Source organism: Bactrocera latifrons, unplaced genomic scaffold, assembly GCF_001853355.1.
Source record: "Bactrocera latifrons isolate USDA-ARS-PBARC rearing strain unplaced genomic scaffold, ASM185335v1 scaffold_121, whole genome shotgun sequence".
NCBI classification, from domain to species: domain Eukaryota; kingdom Metazoa; phylum Arthropoda; class Insecta; order Diptera; family Tephritidae; genus Bactrocera; species Bactrocera latifrons.
This window is the reverse complement of record NW_017534642.1, coordinates 114,817-128,630: the sequence shown is the minus strand read 5'-3', so window position 1 is coordinate 128,630 and position 13,814 is coordinate 114,817. Positions and strand designations below refer to the sequence as shown.

The window sequence follows — 13,814 nt, the reverse complement described above, 5'->3', positions numbered from 1 at the left end:
AGGTTCAGTGTCTGGACTTCGTGTTCGAGTTCTATACATAATGGCATCGAATGCACTTTCACAGGAATACAAAATTTCATTGATATCCCAAACAGTTTTTGTTTTATTTAAAAAAAATTTTGTAGCGCTCTTATTAAAATCCCCTTATAAATCATCAGCATGACGAGCCGAGTCGTGTAAGCCATATCCGTTTGTGCAAAGAAGTTCCTCAGTTTCTGAGATATCCATCTGAAATTTCGGACGCGTTCTTTTCCCACTAAGGATCTACTTATTTGTTGAAACGGCTGACATCGGATCACTATAGCATATAGCTACCGTGCAAACTGAACGATCGGAACCAAGCACTTGAGTGGAACATTTTTTCATTTGGCGAGATGTCTTCACGAAATTCGGAATAGGTTATTATCGAAAGCAGTGAAGTAACTTACGAGATTACTCTGATCGCGTCGCTTTAGCATAAATCTGCCATATAAGACTTCAGAGTTATTAGAAGCAAGCTGCATTTGTTAAGGGTATTATAGCTTCGGTGCAACCAAAGTTACCTTTCATTTTTTCTTGTTTACATAATTTTTTATTGCTCTTTTTTGCACTCGGCTGGCGAGCATTATCTGATATGCCATATAAATGTATATGCACAGAAAGTGCTAGAAAATTAAAAAAAAAGTTAATTAAAGCCGTTTGTTAATTTTTCCGCGCGGTTGCATAATTGGAAATGCGTGTTTATCTGCTTACAAGTGTAGAATAAATTAAACATATATTGATGGATTTGTAGCAATCAATTTGAATAATGCTGTGGCTGGCCATGAGGGTTTTCAGATTTTTTTCAGATTAATGTTTTTGTTTTTTCTTTGATATCTAAGTTTTAAAAAGGTACGCAAAGAGATAAAATCAAGTATTCATACGCGTCCATAAAGCTGCGAAAAAATACAAAAATTTGCGCAAATTCGTGCCAATCTTCTGCAGCTGAACAAACGCAAGGCTCAACACTAACAAATGCACATGTGAGCATGCCACCAGGCCACACCCACGAAAGCATAAACATATCACTGCTGCGAACTGGCGATATAAGTTTCAGAATAAACACCGCTAAGCCAAATACAGCAGAAAAAATAAATATGCTGACACTTAATTATGTAAATTTAATTTGTTTGCCTTCATTTCTAACGCCAGCCCAAAACACACACACAGACACACACATGGAAAGAGCAAGTTTACAAAGTTACACTTTAGTGTGTGTGAGTGTGTGCTTGTCAAAGCACTTTGATGTCATCTTTTTAAGTGTTTGCCTTTGTAATTTAGTTGTGTACGCGAACGCCTAAAAGCACGCAGCAAAAAAATTGATAAAAACATTGAATGCCCTGCGAGAAAAATGAGAACTCGAAAAAAAAAATTGTTTTCTTACTAGAAATAACTAGAACAGTTGCAGACTAGCTAAAAACTAGTTCCACACAAGAATTGAAACTGCTGAGTAAGAAATTAATTCTGCTAGAATCTTCAAACTTAAGTTACTGCTTTACAACAGTCTTGCGTGTGCAAAAGTACAGACAGACGAACGGATCGACGGACGAATAGACAGACATGGCTACAGCGACTCAGCTCGTCACACTGATCACACAGGACTGATTTTCTTCCGCCGCGAATGTACTTCAAAGCGTGTGCGCACCGACTGGATTCGGTAACATTTTCGCGCGACTGGTTTCTGTGAGTGGTGCAAGCCGAAAAGGCAGCGTTCGTTCAAATCAGCACCTCGGCTCTCAAGGCAAATCCGGAGAATGCCTTCCGTGACGCCTTCTATGTTTGGGACATGGCAAATCTGTAAATTTAAAGAGCGACTTCAAAAATATTTTCAGTTTTTTCACCAAAAAATGTGTAAAGGCAGACCCGAAAATACGTTCCCTTCTTTCACTTTCTTTGACTTTTATTGCAGCGTTACCAACAAGAGAGGGCGTGTGTGCCTACTGTGGAGCAAAGGCCATTATATCTACCGTCCTTTCTGCTAACTATCCTCAATTTTCACTTTCGTTTCGTTAGAAATGCTCCGAAACGCAGCAGCAATTTGATACTCAATAACAGCATAGGAAAGCGCCGTTCTATCTTATCCAGCGTGTCTGCTCAACTAAATTTGCTACCAACAATGTTGGTATGAAAGCTGAGCTGCAGCTGGCGAAGACAATAACCAGCCTTGTGCGGTAGTAAGGGATCTGACGGTTTCAAGGTCGCAGCTTCGCGCATAAAATGAAGTTGGCGTTATAAAAAGTAATGTGATAAAAGTGCTTACAAACACATATCCACCCCAGCGTACATGTGTGGCATATAAGCTGTTGGTTGTTGCAAATACGAAGAAAAGGTGAAAGCAAAAAGTGGTGGTGCAAGCACTTAAATCCGCCCTACTGAGCTGATAGTGTCTACACGCAGACAACATTATTGCTGCGTTTTTAGTAAAATCCCCACTATTCGCTAAATTATTTACTTATTATTGTTGCTTTATTGCATAATGCGAATAAATCATGGTTTATCGTCTCTCCACAAGCGAACACATTCAAATAAATCGACAGTTGAAACGATTCCTCTTGCCGTTAATCAACCACCGCGATACCCGCACAGATATCGATAAGACTCCCACTATTTATGGCTTGCAAATAAGAGCCGACACTTTGCTTAAACGAAAATGTTGAAAATCGCGTTTTGTTGTGGCAACAAGGCGGCTGCGTTCGTATATATCTCCATTGATGTATATGTGTGGCGAAAGGATAATACATTCGCTGTGGATAGTGTAATTCGCAGCCTAACCGTAAATGCGAGAGAGTGGCGGATTAAGCGCGCTGAAAGGTAATTAAGCGGCTTCTCGGGGTTAGACTGAAGACAGAGATTAGAAAGTTGATCAATGCGGCGTTGCTTAGATCGTGATATAGCGAAAGCCATGACTTAGGCGTGAGTGGTTTTTGCTTAGTTGCTTCCAATATTAGTCAACGTCCCAGAAATCTGAGATTCAGCAGGTTGAACGTACTTTTTTTTTATATTCCATGCCTGTCTTTAGTTCTGGGTTTTATAGCGCTAATACTCTATTCTTTTCTCATCTCCAGCGGACAGTTCGTTTCTATTGGCCAACGCACAGATTGTGGATTTTCCGATTGTGTATTGCAATGAGTCCTTTTGCAAGATTAGCGGCTATAATCGTGCTGAAGTCATGCAGAAGTCGTGCAGGTGAGTTTTGTAGAAATTAAATGGTTCTTCGAGAGAATCAACAGCTTTTATCATATTACAACATTTAACGTATAAATGAAGATAGGAAAAAAGTTTAAGATCTTGTAACATAATTTTTCAAAAATTTAGTATTTAAAATATTTGCTCTATATAATAACAATAAAGGTACTGAAATTAAGTGGACGGATTGCATGATCTACTGCGAGACCTGCCCAACAGCGGTCGGCTTCGTATTCCATCAAAGAATGCCGATTTTCCTAGCATCAGCCATGAATATCAGCAAGAACAGATCTGTTTCGACTTTGCGAGTAAACCCTCTACTCAACGCAACTGAATTTAACTCAACTCAACCCAACTCAGCACAACTCAACTCATCCTAATATAAACAAAGGCCAAAGTAACAGTTCTCTATCTTAGAATAAGTCTATTGGGACAATGCTCTGAAGAATTGAAGCTCGAATCAGTCTAGACTTATCTCAAAGTTTACTAATGGTTAAGTTATAGCAAATAAAGCAAACAGCTTACACCGCAAACTCTAACTAACAAATTGCGCAATTTATTTAGCACGCTTTAAAATATGAGCCCAACGACCTCCTTCCTTACCCTAGTGAGTGTTGCCTGCTCACTTGTATCAGCCTGCAAAACAAATTCCTTTCATTAGCCATGACAGCTGAGTTGAAAACTTTCTCCCCCAAGCGTGACTGTGCACCACCCTCGGGAGCACATAGAAATACAGTGGAATTTATGCAAAGTATTTTGCCAGAGCAAATGAGAGCGGGTGAGGGCAGCGCGGCAGAAAAGGAAGCAATGTGGGAACCAAGGTGTACACGGACGCTGGAGTCAAGAGCAAAAACAAATTGGAAAGCTGTGTAACATAAAGTGGGCGCGTGTTGATGGAGTTGCATGCGCTTTTTATAGACCCCATTACGGCAAAGAAGTAGAAATTAAATTTGAAATCGAAAACTAAGCATATAAACTGGCGCCGCTTTAAGCCACGGCACAACGATAATATTTTGCATGTGCCTTTGCGCACGCATACACATCACAGTGGTCCCGACCTACATCCACACTTATAAAGTTATTCACTGGTTTACCGACTTCTGCTTTACCGCTACCTCAAGCCGTCTGACGGCCCATCTTGCTTTTCCCATTGGCCTCAAAACTTTATTTTTGTTGTTTGCGGCTGTGTGACATATTTCCAGAGGCACCGTTTTGCTTAGCTGTGCTAAATAAACACAGACACTTCGGCTGAACAGCCGACTCTCCGGCGGCCTGTGTGGAGGCGCATAACTGTATATACTATATTTTGCCTTTTTAGGTTAGGTGCTTTGCGACTTTGCTAGCCAAGTAGAAAGAGTTCTTTAAAATATACGCTACAGCAGATGAAAGTGGCACCGGTTATGTGCTTTTTTTATATTTTTGGAGATTTATTGCAAAAATCTTTGCTCGGGCTAAAGCAGTCCAGTTGAAAGTCGTACGCTGGCGACAAGTACCATGAACCTGCGATTGCTAAACCTTTATTCCTATGTGAAGAACGCTTTAACTGCGAAGGTGCAATGAAAAACCTCACCCACAATATTTCTTATTCACTGTGTAAAATTATGTGGTACAAGGTCTAAATACACACTGAAAGTCGTAACTCATATGGAACGCTCCATATTTGCCGAACCACCGCGGGTTGTCCGAGGCAGCACATCGGCAATGCACTTTGACTCAGTTGCCACATACTGCTGCATTCTTCAACGGGCAAAGGTTGTCTGGCTGACGAATGTGCTGACCCACAGCTGCTTAGTTAACCCATCAGCGCTGCCGTGGAACTCGGCAACTCCAGGGCGCAATTAGCGCTGTGACAGCGCTTGATTTACCGTCTACGTGACACAAATGTTTGCTGTAGCCGCAAGCAGTTCATTTCTGAAAATAGTCAACAGGCATTCGGACCTCTTAACGCATTGCTAGAGAAAAGTGAGTACCCAACACACACCTTAGTATACCTTCTGTGAACTGTTCATTCCACCTCCTGGGCCTCTGAAGCTCATTTGCCTGCTTCGCGCACTTTCTCCCGTTTTGGCGCTGATTTTCAGGCTGTAAATTTCCACCCTTCTACCCACTCACTTAGCATACGCTTACGTGCCGCTTTGCGGCTTAGTCCATAAATTGGCTCTTAGAGGCCGACAGCTGCTGCTCACTGCAATGATTTGCGTATTTTTTCACTTCTTTCCGCTTTCGCTGCGGCCCGTTTCATTAGTTAAGCGCTTTCAGCTTTTCGCTGGCCACATCCGCTGGCGTACTGAACTTTGCTTGCCTTGCCTTAATGTTGTCTGTTTGCATTGCGGCGCGCTTAAGCTATTTTTAGATGTCCTTGTGTTCATTACTTCCCCCATTTCTTCGGTATGACTTGGTAATTTGCACTAAAACGCGTCTTTTACCGTTATTTCTGATGATTTTGTATTTTTCCAAACGCGGTCGTGACCTTATAAATCTAACGTAGCTTTACTAAAAAATCTTATTGAAGTATGGAAGTTAGGAAGGCGTCGGGAGTCTTGCTGTAGGCGTGGACACCCATCGCGGGTGGTGTTTTGGCGCTACGAAAGCGTAGTCAAGACAATAATATTCTACGGTGTATTTGCCTGGTGGAGGGTGCTCGGAGAGGCTTCGACTCTCTAAAAAGCCTTAACGTGGCCAAAGAGTAGTTCTCATTCTTATCTCCGATGCCGACAGGTGAATATCTGGGAAGTATGCTCTGAAGCTCGAGGAAGCTGTGTAGATGAAGGGTCCGAACCAGAACACGCCGGCTTTCTTTCCTCCTTCAACTGCATTTCTACCCCTCGTGTCAACTTGCAAAGAAGAAGAAGAAAGCAGGGTTTTATGAAAGTATGAGCAAGAAAGTATGAATGTTGTAAGTCTCTGGTTTGAGTACCTTTGCCCTCTGCCTACAAATTGTTATCATTTGTAAGCGCCGGCCGTTCAAATAGACTTCGTCGAAACTACTTATATGGGGGAAAATGACAATTAACCCAATTTAAGCTACTTTCGCTGTTGGATTGCGAAAGCACCGAGTCACGCTTTGTTGCCCCACAACGACAAAAACACCAACAAAATCAAGTAATATTTGATTGCTAACGCCTAAAACACACAGCAGCACATGCATAAGTCAACGCCTGTGAGTGTGTGTTTGCTTGCATGCAACATATCGCCAGTCACAAGTCAAGAGCTTTGCTTTTGTTTTTGTTTTGGCTATGTAAGCGGCTTAGTGGCTGCGCTTGTTGTTGTTATTCTTATTTGTTTCTATTGCATTTGTTATTGCCGCTGAGCGTGTTCGGCATTGTCACCCGCACTCACACTGCGGTTGCGGCTGCGTTCTGTGGTTGCAAACAGTGTTTTGCTGTTGTTGTGTTTGTTGTCTTTCCTAAATTTTGTTTGCTTACTTTGCCGCTGTTGCGAACACATTGGTTTTATCCACACATTTGTGCTTCGCTTTAATTTTTTTTTTTTTTGCTTTTTGTGTCCTTTTTCACACATTTCGCCGCAAGGTTGTGTGTGGCGGCGCAGCAACAAAAAGATTTGCGACCAATATTTGTGTTGCAGCCAAAAAAGCAGTGAAGAATAACAATATTTTCAATATTCAACTGATTGTTGTTTTTGTAGCAAATTTCATGCCACAGCAACTAAAAATATCAATCATTTGCGTGTCGAACTCGCATGCCTCACACACACAACAGCAAAGCAAAACCTCATGCGAACTTTTATCTTCGCTTTACACTCCCGACTGCCGCGTTGCTCTACCATTTATGTGGCACAATGCACAATGTGCCACTGCCCTAGTAATGACACCCTGCGCCGTCGCCACCTCCTTTTCTACCTTCGTGCTCGCTCGACAACCCGCATTCGCCAAAGGATTTGTGTCAAATTTTGCCTTTCTCTGTTTATTTTATTGGCTTTTGTGTTTGATTTTCAGCAATTTCCGCAGGGCCTCCCAGCCGCTTCGTTCACATCCTTGGGCTGCCTGTGCAAACTTTAACTTTTGTTTATCGAAATTATTTATTTGGTGTGTGCCGATTTCACACTCTTCACTCGATGTTTTCAATTGGTTTGGTGACTGTCATAAATACAATCATAAAATCAAATATTCAAGAGCTTGAGAGAGTATATATTTGTGTAGGGTATATATTAAATTAGTTTAAAGAAAAACGCATGTTTGTGGAGTCGGACGCTAGTGTTGAAGTTGTATGGACATTGAGCTAATTAGAAGCTTGAAAAGTTCTCCTCCATTTTCCAGCCTCTGCTTGGCTTGTGCTCGGCGAACCGAAACTGGCATTTGCCTAGTCTCTACAAACTTTTGATAGGTTCAAAACGCTTTGTTGATCTGTAAGGGTCTTATGATCGAGTATATAGATAAAAGTAGGACCACAATGGACCGACGTTCTAATTTGCATAACTGAGCTCCCACTTAGAATCGACCTCTTAGCCTAACGTAACCATACACAGGGTTTGTCGGGAAAATAATAGGACTCAGTCGATTAAAAAAATGTAATTAATTCTTTAAAAACTTTCACAATAGGCTCCTTCTGCGTCGATACAGCGCTGCCGGCGCGATTTCCGAACATTGAAGGTCACAAAAGGCAGCCTCCGGAATCGCCTTGAGCGCCGAGATGCATGCTGCTTGGATCACCTCCGTCGTCTCAAAATGCTTGCCTTTCGTCGACCTTTTCAGACAAGGAAACAAAAAAGTCCAGGGCCTAATTGACCCTACCTTTGAGCCTTTTGAGGACTTCCATGTAAAACGTGGCGTTGACGGTTTGTCCAGGAGGAACAAATTCTTGGACATTTCCCAACTTTTCCGCCTTCTCGTTGTCGAAAATGCAAAAAAGCAGTTGTTGACTACATTGGAATTTTGACAGTTTTTGGATTTCATATGACGTAACTTACAAGTCAGAACGCTTTATTCGGATATCTCCGTAGATATTCGATTTACCTGTTGTAAATTTATATAACACGGTGTCGTATGGAAGGTCGACGTGGTAATAGTCCGTTTTCTTTCACTGATGTACAGTTTCGAAATTTCATACCGATTTTCGTTTTTACAAAACGTTCAATAAATAATCTCTCATTTCAGATGCGGCTTCATGTATGGCGAGCTGACAGACAAGGAAACGGTGGCGCGGCTGGAGTTCACATTGGAGAATCAGCAGCAAGATCAGTTCGAAATTTTACTCTACAAAAAGAACAGTGAGTACAAGAACCAAAAGCTTGCGGTTTGTGTCCAAACTAAGGGTTTCAAAGGAAGTTGAAAAATATCTAATGATAAGGAGTAATGCGTTTGAAGTAGAGCAAAAACAACTTAATTTTAAAACTAAATATCTAACTAGCCGTAGACTGACTACTTCGAAATAAGCTGCACCCCTGACATGAAATATATTTAACTGCTGGCATTTTAAATACGGAAACAACCAAAATTGTAGTTTGGCTTGACTCGCTTTGTTGATTTTGGAATGCTAACATATTTACTTGTATAACGGTATATATAAATATCCGGAAAATAAAAGAAGTGTGTTAAGTGAACATATTTATTAACACACCGAAAGGCAGCTGTGTCATTAGGAAACTTGAAGCGCGCTTTAAAATAATTCGATGTATTATTCATGGCGCTTCGGATGCTTGAAATTCACACTTGTCTTCATTCATTCTGTATGCTAACTCACTTTTTGATAATTTTAAGCAAAAAGTGCCTGAGAGCGCATTCACCGAGACGCCGCAGTGCGAACTGTCACACAATGTAGTTGGACAAGTACACTTACATACAGACATACCCTTACAGAAGCTAAAGGACACATAACACACCGCGTGTATTTGTGATGAAGTGCATGTTCCACCAGCAACAATTGCCGCGAACGCATACACAAACACGCTTAGCGTTGTATAAATGTGTATGAATAACATTCCGCCTGGCTGGCCGCCTGTGTGCACATTGAAGCCTGGTATCTGCCCCACAATCTGCAATATTATATTCATTACCCCTGTTATGTGCTCTCACATATGCGAATGAGCTGTGCGGGTGGGTGTGTATGTGTGGTGTATGATTATATGAATTTGTATGATTTAATGTGTGCTTGTAGTGGCGCTTTTGCGGCTAACTCGCTGGAAATGTGTCCGCTTTGCATTTTAGTGCCTTTACCAGGCCGCAGAGGCCATTAAGTGGGTTAAAGTGGCCATTAGGCGGGAGGCGTCTCCCGTGTGAATGAGGTCAATTTGTTGTACGGCCGTGTATGTGTATCTGTGAGAAGTCGTTGTATGATTACAAAATGTGATAAGCGCATGTAGCGGCGTATTAACAGCCTGTAAGTAGTGAACATTGGTATACATACTTATATGAGCTGTTGTTGTGCTAGAAATTTAAATAAACTGACAGCATTAAAATCATAATTTTAAACTAATGTATTAGTATAGCATATTCAAAACATTTTGCAGCAAAAGCAGCATTTCGCAAAACTTTTGTAATGTGCGCCTAAGGATATGCTTTATTTTCTGATATAAGCAGTTTACATGTGCCAAAATGTATGCCTCATTTTCTGAGCTCTGCAATTTACTGCTGAATTTTGAGTGCAATGATATGAGGGCGCATTTGGAATGAGAAAATGCTTAAAGCCATAAATTTCATATCCCTTACCCCGCACTTAAATTCATAATTACACTCAAAGCATACTTCTTTATCCTTATATATACAACTTCTAAGGTAATTGCATAGCTCGCAAAGCAATATTTTTGACGAAAAGCCTCTCACTATATGTTTCTATATTAGCGCTAAATTGCAATGAAAATGTGTGGCATTCAAGCGACACTTGAAATCACTCCTTATCACTACTCATTCATCTACACCGCCTCGTCCCTGCGCCCGCGTCCATGACATACAGCTAGAGACACCTCAGTGCGCTTCCTGTATTCATTGCAATTGGATGTGATTTAGTCATTTCCGCTCGTTGATAAGCGATGAGCGACAAGCTATAAGCGCTAGGAAATGCATTTTACTGCCATTTCCGCTTTAACTGCGACTCTCGCACTGTGAGTGGAAGTGAGAGAGTGAATGTAATTTTTGAAAACACTTTAATTCGCTTCATTTGACAACATTGGATCACCGTTTTGTAGACATTTTAGATATATGCTAATCAAATTTAGCACGCGGAATTGTCCTAAATGTACATTTAAAATAAAGCAATTGACACATTTCATTGAACATTGCAAAAAACGTTTGAACATAAAATAATAATTGCCACAGGCAGCGGATTATGGTTGTGGCTGCTCTAATTAACGGTGGTTTTTGTGTAAACAATGCTTGCATATTTTACAAGTATATATATTTAGGCTATAGAGTACTGCAATCGCACACCATGCTAGAGCCCTTAAATATATGCTAGGAACATGCTATGTAACTGTATTGCATTTGCTTTTTGCTAATCGTAGAGCTAAAAACTGTATAACAGCCTTTCAATGCAACAATATTTGCCGGAGCTATTCAAATATTTATGTGCATACTTTTAGGCGTATAATAATAAAATAATATGCAATGAAGCATAAAGTAAATAGCTGCATATTGTAATAGCATTGCTTTCAAGCGAACCAGTGAACTGTGCGAAAAATTTAATGCAACAATAAATTATTAACAAACAGTGAATAAAAGATTTTTTTTATTGGCGAGTATAGCGCCATCTGGCGAACGAAAATTTGTTCGAGGTAAAATAAAAGTAAAATAATGGAGCTCACAAAGCGCTGAGCAAAAGTCCAGTCGACTAAGAAACCTGCTTGCAGGTATTAACAAGAAATTCCATATGCACACAAATCTCCTTTGCTACCTAGCTTAGTTTTAGGTAGTTCTAGATAAAGTAATTGCTATGTAGATTATGGATTATTGCCTAACCTGGACACTTTGAGTCCGACGTCTCTTTCTACTAATCCCATTTCATTTAGACGAGATTTAAAGACCATTACACAGTCTCTTTCTTATAATGAACGCAGTGAGTTTTCGAGCATATTTTTGGAATTCGCGGTAAACTTAATCTCATGCAAGACACTCAGAATGCTGGCAGCATTGGCTGACTCCCATAAATTGACAAAATGAGCGGCTAAGCGGTATTCGCAATAACAGCACAGATAAAGGCGCACCGCAAACAGGCAACGCCACGGATGTTTAAGAGTTAATTAAACTATGAGCTGTGTTGAAGCTATAGTGACTGCAGTTGACGCGAGTGTTGCCTCAAAGCTGCAACATTTAAAAAACTGTCAACTTCCAGTGCTTTGACTGGTCGCAGCCAACAAAGTGTTTAATTACCAAATACTTGCATTTCAACTTGCGAACTAATCTAGTAGAAGTTATGCACAACTTTGCTGTACTTGTCATACGCCATGCGCCCGTGTGTGCGCGCCTTTAAGTAGGCAACTCGTTGAACTTTCGGGCTTGTTGACACAGGTACACTTGCACAACTGTTGCTGTGGTTGTGCCGTAAGCAAGCAGTGTAGCATATGACTACATCAAATGAACCCGATAAGTTCTTGTTGCACATGTAGTAAGCTGTTATTTGTATACACGCAAACACCTATAAACTACATATGTCGCGCAGCGGCAAGCCTGGGCGCTCATGAATATGCAACGGGCGTGCTTGTGGCAGCCACACATGCAGGCAACTGAGGCACACAGACGCAGGGTCTTCACACACACACACACACTCTCACTGTGCGGTAGTTTGTGCATTTACATGCGAGTATTATTAGGTTTTTAACACATGTTGTCATGCTGCCACACAGCGCTGCCGACTTCTTCGGTAGTTGATTTTATTTTTAGCCTACATCGCATTTAAATATGCAACAGCATAAATTGTGCAGCTCAACTTGTTAGCTTGTTCCGTTAGTACTGTGTAAAAATAGACGCTTACAGTCGTGTGCATATTTTTACCAACGAATGTGGCAATTGTTGGTAGCTGGCAGCACTCACAGCTTAACTATGCATTTGGCACAAATGGGTGGTCGTCGATGCTGTAGTTGGTGCAACGGCACATCACTGGATGGTTTTAAACGTGAGAGGGAGTGTCGCTTTCCCAACATTTTGCTGTTTCCGTCGAAACTTTCATATTTCACGTTAAGAGTAAAGAAGTATAAAAATATTTTTATCTTGATTTTAATGGGTCAGTTTATATGGGAGCTATATTATACAGTTACTCGATCTGTACAATCTTTTGGGGATTCCACAATTATTTCTGGCAATAACCTATGCCTAATTTCTTCGGAAACGGCAACACTGCCTTAGACAATAAGTCCCGTATCCACATAATTTACGTAGTTCCCAATGGCCGCCAAAGACGAAAATTCTAATACAAAATGTTCAAATTTGGACGTAGTCCGATAATTTCTGATTTTCGTTGTTTTTTGCGCACTCTGGAAGTTCCAAAACGACTCATCGACTTATCAAGTCACACTCATAGCTTATGTATACTTATATATCGACTTATTCAGCTCATACCTAGAGTGTATGTGTGTAGATGAAGGAACTGCTAATAAAGGATAGTGTAAAGCAGATAAAAAGTGTATCATAACAGCAATTAAGCTAAGTGCCATTAGTAAAAGGTTAATTGCCTTTCAGATCTCAGGCAATGCACCCCAGCTAGTCGCTTATGAATTATTTTTTATATTTTTTTTTATTTTTTGTTGCAAGTAATCAGCATTAATGCAGGCGGCAGGCATAAACAGCGACATCTACAAGTACTCGTTTGACGTCATCAATGACTAGGCTTTGAGCGCATAATAATATTTCTGGTACTTGCAACAAAAACGTAACCATATTTTGCTTTATTCTCTTTGTTAACTGTGTTTTATATCTGAATGGTTCAGCACATTGTATAAATTTTTAAGTAATGAGTTTTTACATTTATTACTTGACCTATGCATACTCAATTATCGCTTGCTTTCAATTAAATATTGAACTAAAAACAGTATTTTAATTTCAGATATTTTCCAACACTTATTTGCTCTTTAATGGCACATTTGGTTTGAATTATTATTTCAGATGCTCAATGCGGCTGCACGATGTCGAAGTATGGAAAGTCGCAACCAGGTACAAAACGCCCGGTTGACTCAAAGCTGCAGCAGCTAATAAAAAATGGCAAATTAGGCAAATACAATGGATTTTGTATTTATCAAAACAGAAACAAGCACATACACATGCGTAGAAAGCGTAGAAATGTAGTCAGCTAACCGAAATGTCAGATATTATATAGACGTTGCTAGTTAGTCCTTTTTAATGCCTCAAAAGCATGATAACCCACCATAATTATAGAAACGTCTGGGAAAGATAACTGACTGTTAGTGAGATAAGTGAATTTTCGGTGCTCTCACTAGACCAACGTAAAAGGTTTGTCTTTACCATATTTGCATCTTGAACAAGCGCTCGAAATCATATGATCTATATATAGGTATGAGAATTAAAAAGCAGTTCTCCGAGTTGCCTCAGAATGTCAAGAAAAAATAAAAGTTGGTAGTGGATCGAAAGGTGTGGAATAAGTAGAATCCTAACTGATTTTATGGTTGACTATGCATTATTTCACAAATTGTGATTTTATGTAGAGCTG

At 40.3% G+C, this 13,814-nt stretch overlaps 2 protein-coding genes across 3 annotated transcripts in view; one reads left to right on the top strand and one right to left on the bottom strand.

Annotated features, from left to right (window-relative positions):
- The window catches only part of LOC108978401 (probable 4-coumarate--CoA ligase 3), a 145,132-nt gene that overhangs the window by 66,607 nt on the left and 64,711 nt on the right, over positions 1-13,814 (bottom strand). The gene's annotated exons all lie outside the window — the stretch shown is intronic.
- Positions 1-13,814, top strand: part of LOC108978399 (potassium voltage-gated channel protein eag) — a 58,434-nt gene that overhangs the window by 22,011 nt on the left and 22,609 nt on the right. Inside the window, exons 2-4 of one of the 2 annotated variants that reach the window (XM_018948656.1) lie at positions 3,084-3,204; positions 8,318-8,430; positions 13,253-13,357. In XM_018948656.1, the coding sequence (XP_018804201.1) occupies positions 3,084-3,204; positions 8,318-8,430; positions 13,253-13,357 (339 nt within the window). The remainder of the gene's footprint in view (positions 1-3,083; positions 3,205-8,317; positions 8,431-13,252; positions 13,358-13,814) is intronic. The other variant, XM_018948655.1, reaches the window with a different exon arrangement.